Source organism: Euleptes europaea, chromosome 12 (genome assembly GCF_029931775.1).
Source record: "Euleptes europaea isolate rEulEur1 chromosome 12, rEulEur1.hap1, whole genome shotgun sequence".
Classification (NCBI taxonomy): domain Eukaryota; kingdom Metazoa; phylum Chordata; class Lepidosauria; order Squamata; family Sphaerodactylidae; genus Euleptes; species Euleptes europaea.
In genome coordinates, this window is record NC_079323.1 from 63,963,969 (window position 1) to 63,977,146 (window position 13,178).

The following is a 13,178-nucleotide window of genomic DNA, read 5'->3' on the forward strand; positions in this document are numbered from 1 at the left end:
AGATGTTCATTCCACTACATCTGCCTTAGCAACTGTTTTGGTGAGTATCTTCCCTTCCATTTAGATGCACATTGTGCCCAGAGCAGGTCTTAGGCAGGCCCATTCTTGTCCCTTCTCTCATGCCACCCATGACTACGGAAAAGTGAATGACTAAATGGAACAGCAATTCCAGTTTGTTCAAAAGGTTAAGGAGCAGGGAAGACATGTATGAGGGGAGTATGTGAGTCCAAAGCCCATTCCCAATTCCTGCTGGGTCAATTCTACAGGCAAAACAGAGACTAAATGATTACAGGCAATACTTAAACAACATAATAACATTGAATGATGGTACAGCTAGTTCTCTCTATTTCAGTGATTGGGTGCTGCAACCTAAAGTTAATGTAACAGCACTTAAATACTTAGGACAGCATATACCAACACTAGTGTGTTTTTGTACAGACTGTATGTATATCTTGGCCCTGACCTGGTTAGCCCAGGCTATCCTGATCCCATCAGATCTCAGAAGCTAAGCAGGGTCAACCCTGGTGAGTATTTGAATGGGAGACCATCAAGGAATACCAGGGTGGTGACGTGGAGGCCAGCAATGGTAAACCACCTCTGAACATCTCTTGCCTTGAAAACCCCACCAGGGTTCACCATAAGTCAGATGTGACTTGACAATAAAAAGTATAACTTGAGTATAAATTTCAGTTCACATACTAAATCTGTTTAAATACAGGTCCTTTTTTTGGTTTAGATAAATGAAAACACTTTGGTGTAAACCACGTTATGTTTAGCTGCTTATCCTAAGAAGAGGTTGACACCAAGGTGCTGTTTTTTCTAGATTAAATCCCAAAACAATGCAACTTGCAGTAGTCCCAATAAAGTGATTGGGGCAATCTAATTGTATAGCATCACCTTGCTCTTTTCATTCCATAGAGTATGATGATGCCATGCCACTTCATGAGTTTACACGCAGACATCATAGGTTACTATAATGTGTGAAAGCATTGCCTTAGAACATGAGGTGTTCACCTTTACATCTGTTGTATTGTCGTCTTTCCTGCTCTCATGATCTCATTTCTCACCCAGTGGAGTCTCCTCCAGTGACCCAGCACATTCTAGCTTTCTACTACAGCTCACATCCCTTCCCCCCCCAAGTGGGGGTGGGGATTGAAGCTCCCCATGCATCCCATTTTCACTCCCCCCCACTTGGTTTTTCGTCTGGAGTCCCAGTGCTAAGTACTTAGTTGTAAGTCCAATTGACTTCAGTGGAACATGGCTCCAAGTAAGTGTGGTTTAATCAGTTGTTATTCTGTAAATAATAAATAAATAAATAAATGCATACATAATTTTATTTGCAGCTAGTATGCCAGATAAAACAGGTAAAACAGAAACTGACCATACAGAGTAGATGTTTACAACCAAGGCCAATAAAATTAGGAATCACCCAATTTTACATTTCCACAGATTAAGGATGTACATTAAGGCGACGTAGCTTCATTGCTACTGCACAATATTTTGCAACCTGAGCAGTGATTGGTGAAATTCTGTAAATAACTACATCAGGTTGCTGAGGACCAGGACTAGTAATTGAGATCCAGGTAATCCATAGGGAAAGCATTAATGAACCTACACAGGGAAGAATCTCTCTTTGTTCTCAGACCAGTTATTCTACTCATATACAGAACAGAAAGGCAAGAGAATTCTCTTTTATTTCCTAAAGCCTGGATGCAATACCAACAGCTACTTTGTTCCCTGGGAACCGAAAGATTGCAAAAATGACAAGGATCTCAGTGTCTGGGATCATTGTTGCTTCTATCTTCACCTTCTGCACCAGTGCAGGGCAGGAAATTGGGAACACATTTACAGGTAAGTAACAATACACTTTAATAGCACAACTGTGTTGGTTTATCTTCACACAGCGTTTTAACTTTGAAGAGACACAGAATGCTTTTCAAAAATCTGAGGGCCATTTATTTCAATCTAACACAATGCTTGTCATTTCCAGAACCCACTGGTGATTGTGGATTAAGTATGCTGGTTTGGGCTATGTGTTGTTTTTGAGAAGGATTCTAAGTGACAAATAGGAACAGCTTTGATAAGACAGTAAAGGCAGTAAAAGATGTGTGAAGTGGGGAACTACTTAGTGTGTACAGAGAAGGGCTCCATTTTCATTGGGGCTACTGCTGGGGTGTCATTATCATAGTGGAAATTGTGTGTGGATGTATTTTGTTTCAACCTCTGGTGTCTATAAAATTCCTTCCTGCCATGAAACAGAGGGACAAGGGACTGTATTCACAGCAGGGGTAAGGAATATAGAAAACCAGGAACTTAGCCAGCAAGTGCATCTAAATACATTCTAGAGAGGAAATGGTGAATGGGAGTGAATGAAGCTTTGGACGAGGATGTATAAAATAAGCTGTGTATGGGTTAAAATATGCAAAAAAAGCATCCCCTTATGGTACATATCTGTTATCACTGCTTTCAGTACTTAAGCACTAGCCTATTATTGCAGATTACTTAAATATATTTGCATTTTAGAATTTCTTTTTTCTGGTTTTCAAATAGTGGAAGTTGTTTCCCATGTGAAACAAATAATACAGTTATCCATGAATTCTAATTAGATCACTTCTGAAAACAAGGCTGTTGGGACTGTGTGACTCTTACTGGTCTATAAAGTATGGCTTCAGAGTAACAAAGCTGAGCTTGCTTTCTTGGTGTTCTCAGATCTCATCATTACTAGTTTGTCCCGGAATAAAAAGTCTGAAATGCCAGCCAGCAGCATGCTAAACTGACTTTTAACACCTAATCTACTAAACACTGAATTTTATACAAGAAAATATTCATAACAGAATAACAAAGCAGAGAAGAACCAACTTTTTAAAGTGTTTAAGCAACCTGTGGTACTGTACAGTAGAAACACATGGGAAATTGATAGGGGGGTAAAAGGAAGAGTTGGATGGATGAACATGTGTTAAAGTATAAATCCAAAGCCAGAAGAAATCATCCACTGCTGGATGATGAAACTGACCCATTTTGGCAGAGTTCCTCCTAAAATAGTTGTAGTCTTTGGAGTGTCTATCATGTATTGATATACAGTTCCTTTCTTTTCTTTTTTAAAAAGGTACTCTACAATGCTAATTTCCCCCCTTAGACTACATAAATAAATAAATAAAGTGGGTCTTCCTTCACAGGATAGGAACAATTGCAGCTGCCAAGGTGAGGGTGTGGGGAGAGATGAGGAAATGCAGGGGGAAATGTAGTTATAAAACATGCATGCTAGTTTAAAAAGAAAGTAGGGACAGTGTTCAGTGGCTGTCTGAGGTGAGTGAGGTTCAAGATTCATGGGCAGTCAGCAGCCTTCTGTGATTTTCTTTTTTTTTTTGTGTTAAGTAATTCTTATGTTATGTTCAATGCATGTATAGCTGAATGTGTGATTTAAACTCCACATTTATCCAGGTTCTGCTTCTTGGCTTTATTTGTAAAGTGAATGTACATTGGCTCTTTCTTACAAACAGCTGTACTCATATACATGCAGGAAGTATGTGCATTTGCTTTTCACAATAGATACCTTGTATTATCCGACAGCTTGCTCGCTAAATTCATGTACAGTCAGTGGGTTTAAAAAAACAAACGACAACCTGGCAGGATTGTAAGCTGAATGAGCCATAAAGTTTGCACAAACAACCATGAATGTGATGTAAAGATATTGTCGAAGGCTTTCACAGTCAGAGTTCATCGGTTCTTGTAGGTTATCTGGGCTGTGTGACCGTGGTCTTGGTATTTTCTTTTTTGACGTTTCACAAGCAGCTGTGAAGGACAGTGTCTCTCCTCTGAAGATGCCTACCGTAGCTGATGGCGAAACATCAAAAAAGAAAATACCAAGACCACGGTCACACAGCCCTGATAACCTACAAGAACCGGTGATGTAAAGACATTGCTAAGAAATTGAGTTTTAGGGTAGTAACTGTGATTATCTCTGCTTCAAATACAACAGGGAAACAAGCTTTAAACATTTCTTCTGTTGCGAGTTGGTACAGTAACAGTTTTAATTGTCATAAATATATTTGATGCAAAGGTGGAAAAGGTCCTGCAAAGGCAACAATCAACTGATGATTAAAAATAACAACACAACTATAATTGTCTTCTTATGGTCTTAGTGGAAACTTACTAGTTGGTAAAAAGCCATTCAACAAAAACACATTTTAATTAGTCTAATGGCAATCTAATCCTTGTGATTTGGAGCTAAGGAGCAGAGATTGCCAATTTGCTGAACATTGTGCTTAGCAACTCTGCTCAGGGGGATAAGACTGTGAGGCTACAGTTTGGCTCTCAGAGGAATCCTCAAACTCAGTTTACAGCTGGGCTTTGTGTGTAGGGTAGAAGTCAAAGGACTGATGAAGCTACGCTTAAAATGAGATTTGCCTACAGATACAGAATGAGAGCCAACACCTCAATTGGGAGATAAAATGGGCCAACTTCATTCAGTTATTTCTTCAAATTGATCAAAGGGGATTTGCAGTTTCCTTACTGTTGTTAGTATCAGGATCTAATAGTGCCAGGACCCAAAGAGAGAAGTACCACTTGGCATCTTAGCAAAATAAACAATGGTGCCCCCCAATCTTGGAATACATATTAGAGTGAAGGTATTTTACAAAGATATCTTACAAAATAAAGCATAATAAAAACATAAACATTATTAAAACCCAGCATTCAAAACCAGCAGATGGAGCAGTACAAAATGGGTCTTAAACATTTTCCAGGATAAAACCAGACTACAAAATGGTGTTAAAAACCCAGTCCCTTACTTAAAAGCCTAGGTAAACAGACATATGTTGGCCTGGTGCCTAAACAAAAGGCATGTAGGCACCAGGTGGGCATGAAGGGGAAGGGCATTCCACAGGTGGGGTGCCACCATAGAAAAAAACCTCTCTGGCTGCCACCTGCTTCAGTTCTGAAGGTTGGTGCACATAGACCAAGGCTTGTAAGCAGGATCTCAGCTGAGGGGATGGACCGTAGGAGGAGATGGTCCCCCAAATATCCTGTTCCCAAGCCACTGAGAGCTTTAAAGGTAAGAACCAGCACTTTGAATAGTGCCCGGAAACAGGGAGCCGGTGCAGCTCTTACAGCACTGGGGAGATATGGATCCAAAAATAAAGGGGTTTCGAACTTCCGGTAACTGAGCTAGTCCCAGCATATGTCTCTTGGGAGAGCTCCCAAGGGAATCCAAAATACGCTCGAATTGGAGTGGTAAATACCACTCCAACCCGGTTCTAAAAAGTGGACCGGGATGCAGGAATTCCTCTGCAGCCTGAAGAAAGTGGTGTGACTCCCATACTCTCTGAGGGAGCTTAATTAAGTCCCCCGGAGGTGTGGATGCTGTCCTGCTAGGCATTGAGGGGAGAAGCATCGGCGTGGGAGTTTTTTTTGGCTACTAGCTTGGACCTCCATTACCTATTACCAGCTTATCAACTTTTTAAACGAAGAAATACCTCACTCTCCGAAATCTAGTGAGTACCAAGAATCCCTTTGATCTTACAGGGACTAAAAAGTTTAACCTAGCCAGCAAAATAAATGGGAATTAAGTATTCCCCCCCCCCCATCAAACAGAAAACTTTCTATTAAGATAAAACATCAGATTAAGCAGCACGGACCTTATCAAGTAGATCTGTGGGTAGAATCTAATCTACGTTTGCGTAATCTCCATGAAGATCTAGGTGACTCCAGAGATTCATTGATAAGGAACTTGGCAGAATTAACCCAAATTGATGAAAAAGAACTGGACCATGCAGTGAATAGAATCTACAGGATTCCCCTACCGGCAAGGCTGAAGAAGACTAAACCAAGGGATGTGATGATCACCTTTTATGATATTAGGATGAAAGATTTAATCATGAAACTTCACTATGACAAACCAATGATGGTAGGGGAAATGACTCTAATAATTCTTAAAGATATACCAAGACTCTTGATGGCTAAAAGGAATATCTTTAAAGATTTCACTGCAACACTACGGAAAATGGAATAAAATACAGATTTTAACCACAAGGGTTGACTTTCATGTACAAAGGAGTCAGAACAACTATTACTTCACTACAAGATGTTGGAGAGTTCTGGAGGAAATATAAAAGAGACTTTGCGGATGCTCCTTCCAGTGAACTAGAGGAGGAAGAACAAGAAGATCTCTCATTGAAGGGAGCAGATGGAGGAACTAGATTATAAGATTGCTATTTCACATTAAAGAATCATCATGGCTAAAGTAATTTCATGGAATGTTAATGGACTGAACGAAAAAATAAAGAGGAAGGATTTTTAAACTTTTACAAAAACAAAAATATACGTTAATTTGCCTACAAGAAACTCACATCTCGAAAAAAGATAGAAAATATTTGGAAAAGAAATCACTAGGTCAAGCGTTTATTTCATCAGCTAAAACCAAAACTAAAGTTTTCATTTATGCACATCCTAGTTTGTGTCCTGAATTAGTATATAAAGATGAAGAAGGTTGCAAAATGTGTCAGGCCTGCTTTCCACAGCTCTAAGCAGCCTGTCAGATTGTGGCTGTTTTAGTTTCAATTCCACCAGGTGCCTCTCAAGGCCGAACTGTAAGGCTTGCCAGCCCCCCTGTGCAATCTCCATAAAATCACTCGCTCAGACGTCCATGCAGAAGCAGGTAAGTTTATTGGAAATCATCAGGTAGAACTCAGTCCTTACATGTCAGGTCAAAGCTGCAAGTGCCCGCTCTTTCCAAAGGGTGAGACTATAAACAATTCTACATTGCAGATGTCGGTTACATGTTTTTAGAAAGTCGTGATAAGGAAGCTAGCATAGACATCAAAGTACTCAGAAGCTCATTAGTGCATCTCAGCAGAAGCCAAGGTCGGGGAAAAGAGGAGGGAATGAGGAGAGGAGAGCGGTGAGCGGACGGTACATTCCAGAGGAGGCCTACTCAAGGGTTCCTACAGTTGAAGCCTGAACCAGAGTCCAGCAAGGTCTGCCCCGCCGCTTGTACGGGCGAAACAGAAACGAACAGAAACATAGCAGACCAAACTTAACAGAGCAGTTCCTCACATTCTGCCCCCCTTAAGGCCCCCCTACCCCGACTCCTCCGGACGCGGTTTGTCGGGATAGGCATTATGGAACTCTTGCACCAGGCGGGAGGCCGCCACATGGGGAGCTGCCACCCATTCGTCCTGGGCGAGGCTCAGATGTTTCCAGCAAACCAAATAAAACAACTTCCCTTTCTTCAGTTTAGAATCCAAAACCTTAGACACTTCGAGATGCATTTCTCCCCCCACTACCGTAGGAACCTCAGGCTGGGGTTGAGGATGGAACTGAGGGGCCGCAACGTACGGTTTGAGCAAACTGATATGAAAGACCGGATGCACCCCTCGCAATGACTTGGGGAGAGCTAACTCCACTGTGACGTCATTGATCACTCGGGTGACAGGGTAAGGACCTACATACTTGTCACTGAGTTTTTTACAAGGCCGAAGCGACCGTAGATTCTTGGTGGAGAGGTACACCTGATCGCCCACCTTGAGTTCCCACCCAGGAGACCGATGTTTATCGGCTTGGTCTTTGTATTTGCGTTTTGCCCTTTCCAGATTCTTTTGCAACCAGGGCCAGGTTGTTTGCACCACTTGCACCCAGTCTTGAACCCCTTGCACCCCTTCCATCTCGGGTGTAATGGTAGTGGAACCAAAGGGACCAAACTCCTTTCCATATACCACTTGAAAGGGACTGAAACCTGTGGAGGAATGAGGGGCGTTGTTATAGGCATATTCAGCAAAAGGCAGCAGGTCCACCCAATCGTCCTGGTGGTAATTTACATAACACCGTAAATAACATTCCACAACAGCATTTACACGTTCGGTCTGACCATCAGTTTGAGGATGGTAGGCTGAAGACAAACCTTGTTCTTTTACCCCCATCACTTTCAGAAAAGCCCTCCAGAATTTGGCTACAAATTGGGGGGCCCTGTCGGAGAGGACCTTCCGTGGAACAGAATGTAGTTTCACCACGTGATTAACAAACAACCGTGCTAACTTTTGAGTTGAGGGCAATCCAGCACATGGAACAAAATGAACCTGTTTGGAAAATAAGTCAGTTATCACCCACAAAACAGTTTTACCCCGACTTGGTGGCAGATTGGTGATAAAGTCCATAGGTATGACTTCCCAAGGCATAGTCGGGGTTTCTAAGGGTTTAAGAAGACCCGGGGGTTTCCCCATGCGTTTCTTTGCGGTGGCGCAGGTGGGGCAGCTGCGCACAAACAGTTCAACATCAGCTGTCATACCTGGTCACCAAAATTGACGCCGCAGTAAATGCAATGACTTGGCAAACCCAAAATGTCCTGCCAGCTTGGCCCCATGCACCATTTCTAACACCTCCTTTCTCAAAGCCTCAGGTACGTAAAGTCTGTTCCCCTGAAGCCAAAAATCCCCCTGTTGAGTAAGGTTCACAGGCAGGGTCTGCCCCCTCTCTTCCAACTGTGAGGCTTCCTTCAGCCGCAGCTGGAAAACTTCCGGGACTCCTTGCAGAGGAGCGGAGATCTTAACTCAAGCCTGGGAACGGGTGGTAACAGACAACCCCGACACTTCTCCCAACTGCTCAGGGGTAAATAAAGACTCGAGCGGCCGATCAAAGTCATTTTGATAATGGGGAAGGCGAGACAAGGCATCCGCCAAAGAATTGTCCTTGCCAGGCACATGTTTTAGGACAAACCGGAACTTAGCAAAAAACTGCGCCCAACGAATTTGCTTTGCCGTCAATTTTCTAGTCCCCTTTAAGGCCTCCAGATTCTTGTGATCGCTCCAGACCTCAAACGGAATCTCCGCCCCTTCTAGGAAATGTCTCCAAATAGTGAGAGCATGTTTTACAGCTGCTGCCTCCTTCTCCCATATGGCCCAGTTTATTTCAGATTGGGAGAATTTCTTTGAGAAATAAGCACACGGCCTTAACTGGCCGTTCTTGTCCCGCGGCAGTAGCGCCCCCCCCCATGGCCACGTCAGAAGCATCCACTTGGACTACAAAAGGTTTTTCACAGTCTGGATGAATGAGAACGGGTTCAGACGTAAATAACTGCTTGAACGTGTCGAACGCCTGCTGGCAATCGGATCCACTGTAATTTGGCTGAAGGCAACGTAGCAGCCACCTCTTTCCCCTTCGTGCGCAAGAGCGAAGTAAGAGGGAGCGCCACTCGAGCAAAGTTTGGGATGAAATTTCGGTAGAAGTTTGCAAAACCCAAAAATTGTTGTAATTGTCTACGCGTAATGGGGGTGTCTCACTCGACCACTGCCCGAACCTTGTCGGGATCCATTTCCAAGCCCTGGTGGGAAATGACATACCCTAGAAAGGTGAGGGAAGGTTGGTGAAAGTCACACTTGGAAACTTTAGCAAACAGCTTATGGTCACGCAACCGTTGCAGCACTTCCTGCACCAACAGTACATGTTCTTCCATGGTTTTTGTATGAATGAGAATGTCATCCAAATAAACCACCACTCCGCGAAATAATAAATCATGTAGCACTTCATTAATCATCTTCATGAACACACTCGGAGCCCCTGTAAGTCCAAAGGGCATCACTAAGTATTCAAACATCCCAAAACAACAAGAAAAAGCAGTTTTCGGTTCGTCCCCTTCTCGTATCCGGATTCGGTGGTAGGCTTCCACCAGATCCAGTTTGGTGAAAATCCGGCCCTCCTTCAATTGTGCAAGTAGGTCTGGAATGAGAGGGATGGGGTATGCATTAGACTGAGTGACTGCATTCAGTCTACGAAAATCTATACACAGTCTTAAATCCCCTGTTTTCTTCTTGGCAAAGAAGGCGGGAGCTGAATATGGTGCCTTGGAGGGACGAATAAAACCCAGTGCTAAATTAGTGTCCAAATAGTCCTGCAACACCGCCTTTTCGTTAGGGCTCATGGGGTAAATTTTCCCTTTTGACAGCTTGCCATCCCCCACCACTTCGATTGCGCAATCGGTATCGCGGTGAGGAGGTAATTCGTCACATTCCCGCACATCAAACACATCGGCATACTGAGCATACTCGCTAGGGAGCTGGGACTTGACAGTCTCGGGTGGTGGGGGTTCCATGAGGGTAGCCGCCCGGCACTTAAGTACTGTTTCCTTATCGTGGCGCTCACACAAGGTGCGGGGAAAAGTGAGGGTTCGTTCAATCAGTCTATGGAAGGGTTATGCCCTAACAACCAGTTCATTCCCAGCACGACGGAAGTTTTGATGGGAGCAATGGTAAAATGAAGTCGCTCCCAATGTTCCCTCATGCCCATTAACAACTGGGCCGTGCGGTGAGTAACCAGGCCCCCTTTGAAATCACTACCGTCCATTTGAGAAAAACGGATGGGTTCGGGTAATCGCACTCTTTTCACCCGCAACAGTTGGGTGACTTCCTCACTAATCAAGGTGCGAGAACAGCCCGAATCAACCAGGGCCGTTACTTCCCCCACAGGTCTCCCTTTGGGCCTTGCGAGGGTAACTTTTACATAAACATTGTCTTGATCGCTTACCAAAATCGGAGCTCCCTGCACAAGGTCCGGAACGGTCTGCCGAGGAGCCCCTTTTACAGCAGACCGGCAGCGTTTTTTGCCGCCTGATCCCATGTCTCCTCGTCGCTGGAAGAAGTGAATTCGGGATTTGTAATCCGTGACTCCGATGAGTCCAAGGTTTCATTTGTAATCCGTGGTCCCGATGGACCAGCAGCTTTCGATGCTCCAGGGTCGGATTGCGCTTGTAGAGCCGAAGGTGCCCTCCGTCTTCTAGGTGCGCCACTGTGGCGGCGCGGTTGTCCCTCTGCGGGTGCCTTTTCCGGCTCAGCCGCTGCCGGTCAGGGCAGTCCCGGGCGTCCGGGCCTGGAAGGGCACTGAGAAGCAAAGTGCCCCTTACCTCCGCAAACGAGACAGGCTCCGCTCTCAAAGCGTTTGCGGCATTCCGCCATTGACAGTCCTCCCCCCGAGGGGAGACGGGAGTCCTTCGGACCACCTGGCCTGTCTTCACGGACTTTGGTCTCTCGACCCGTACGCTGTCTGGACAAAAGCAGTAGTTGCTTTCGATTTTCGATGTCGGCTGCATGCCAAACCCAACCTTCCACATCGGGAGGGTTACCTTGCATGAAAACCCAGTGCTGCAAGTCCGGGTTCAGACCCTCACGGAAATACTGCACCTTAGTGGCCTCACTCCAGTCCAAAATCTTACTTGAAAGTGACTGGAATTCGCTTGCATATTGCGCCACCGACTTAGTCCCTTGGCGCAATTGTAGCAAGGCAGTTTTAGCCCTCTCACCCAGGTGCGGGTCCTCGAACCGATGCCGGAGGGCTATCATGAAGGCATCGAGACTTCGCAGAACAGGGGAGCAGAGTTCATACTGCAGTACCATCCAGGCGGCCGCCTCACCCTGAAGTAGGGATGCAACATACTGGACCCTCGACTCATCCGAGGAGAAGGTCTGAGCTTGTTCCCTCATAAAAATATCCACTTGAACCATAAAAAACGTTAACTGGTCACTTGACCCATCAAAGGTGACTTTTAAGTCTCGGGGTACCGGCGGGGCAAGACGGAGCGGCGGAGCGGGAGCCACAGGCTGCCCCCTGTCCGCCGGTGCGGCAGGAGGCTGCGGCGGGTTCACCCGTAAATCGTCCAAGGTTTGGGCCAAGTCCAGCATCACAGTGTTCATAGCCTCCATCCGCTCCAGCAAGTCTTGCCGCTCTACCTGCCACTGTTGGCGTTCCTCTTCCATCTGGTGTAGTAGAAGCGCTTCTTTCCTGGCCAGATCATCCTTGAACCCGACGCCGGGAACCATAGTTCTCCGAGCCCGCGTTTCATCCCTCGAGAGCGACCAATCTCGAGGGGACTCCAACCAGGTACTCAACCTGGTACTCTTTGGTTTAGTACCCAGACCTGATCCAGAGTCGGCTCCACTGGGCGTCTTCCCAGTCGACTTCCCTTCCGAGGGGCTAGGATCGGGCTTCGTGGGTACAGTGCTGTCTTCCTCCTTCTTGTCATCCCCGTTGCCTGCCATAGCTGTCCAAGCGTGGTACAGGAGCAGGAAACTGGGGCAAAGACTTGCAGCTTAATGTAAGGCTTGCCAGCCCCCCTGTGCAATCTCCATAAAATCACTCGCTCAGACGTCCATGCAGAAGCAGGTAAGTTTATTGGAAATCATCAGGTAGAACTCAGTCCTTACATGTCAGGGTCAAAGCTGCAAGTGCCCGCTCTTTCCAAAGGGTGAGACTATAAACAATTCTACATTGCAGATGTCGGTTACATGTTTTTAGAAAGTCGTGATAAGGAAGCTAGCATAGACATCAAAGTACTCAGAAGCTCGTTAGTGCATCTCAGCAGAAGCCAAGGTCGGGGAAAGGAGGGGGGAATGAGGAGAGCAGAGCGGTGAGCAGATGGTACATTCCAGAGGAGGCCTACTCAAGGGTTCCTACAGTTGAAGCCTGAACCAGAGTCCAGCAAGGTCTGCCCCGCCGCTTGTATGGGCGAAACAGAAACGAACAGAAACATAGCAGACCGAACATAATAGAGCAGTTCCTCACACGAACTTGCTAACTGCTGAATTCCTGTTCCAGAGCTATCTCCCGTGGGAACAGCTCCTCAGTAGAGGGGGGGGGCGTCTTGACCTGTTGTGACTAATACTTTCCCTTATAGACCTACCCTGTGCTCCCAATTGCCATTCGTGCCAATGTAACTGTAGGCTCTGCATACCTGTATGTTTTCCAATAAATCAGCTCTCTTTTGGACTCATTGTCTGTGGATGCTGTTTGTGGGATTACCACGGGGACAAGTGCTTACATTTTGGCATGAATCCTTCTCCATTTTTTCCCTGCCTGGCTGGAGCCCTGGAGGGTTCGCCGGGATCTTGGATTGGAGCAGAGGACGTGCTCTCTGAGTGAATTGGCTGTGGCTGGAGCCCCGGAAGGTTCGCCTTGGTCCTGGGTGGGAGTAGAGGCAATGCTCCCTGGGTGGAGGGTTTCTGGCCGAAACCCTGGAGGGTCCTGAACCTTGGTACCCTCCGTTGGAACCGTCGGACGAGTACCCTGACAACCCTTCCTTGCTAGATGACATTCTTGCTGAGGCACTCCGGATGGATGCGGAGATCAATCGCCTGATTGTACTCATTCGAGTTCAGTGGCGTCGCCTGGCTGACACGACCCCCTGGATGGATCCCGAC

General features: G+C 45.8%; 1 protein-coding gene across 1 annotated transcript in view; it reads left to right on the forward strand.

Annotated features, from left to right (window-relative positions):
• The first annotated feature begins 1,695 nt into the window (after nucleotides 1-1,695).
• UMODL1 (uromodulin like 1) overlaps nucleotides 1,696-13,178 on the forward strand; it is a 76,067-nt gene continuing 64,584 nt past the window's right edge. The window contains exon 1 of the mRNA XM_056858408.1: nucleotides 1,696-1,851. Within this exon, the coding sequence (XP_056714386.1) occupies nucleotides 1,761-1,851 (91 nt within the window). The 5' untranslated portion in view covers nucleotides 1,696-1,760. The remainder of the gene's footprint in view (nucleotides 1,852-13,178) is intronic.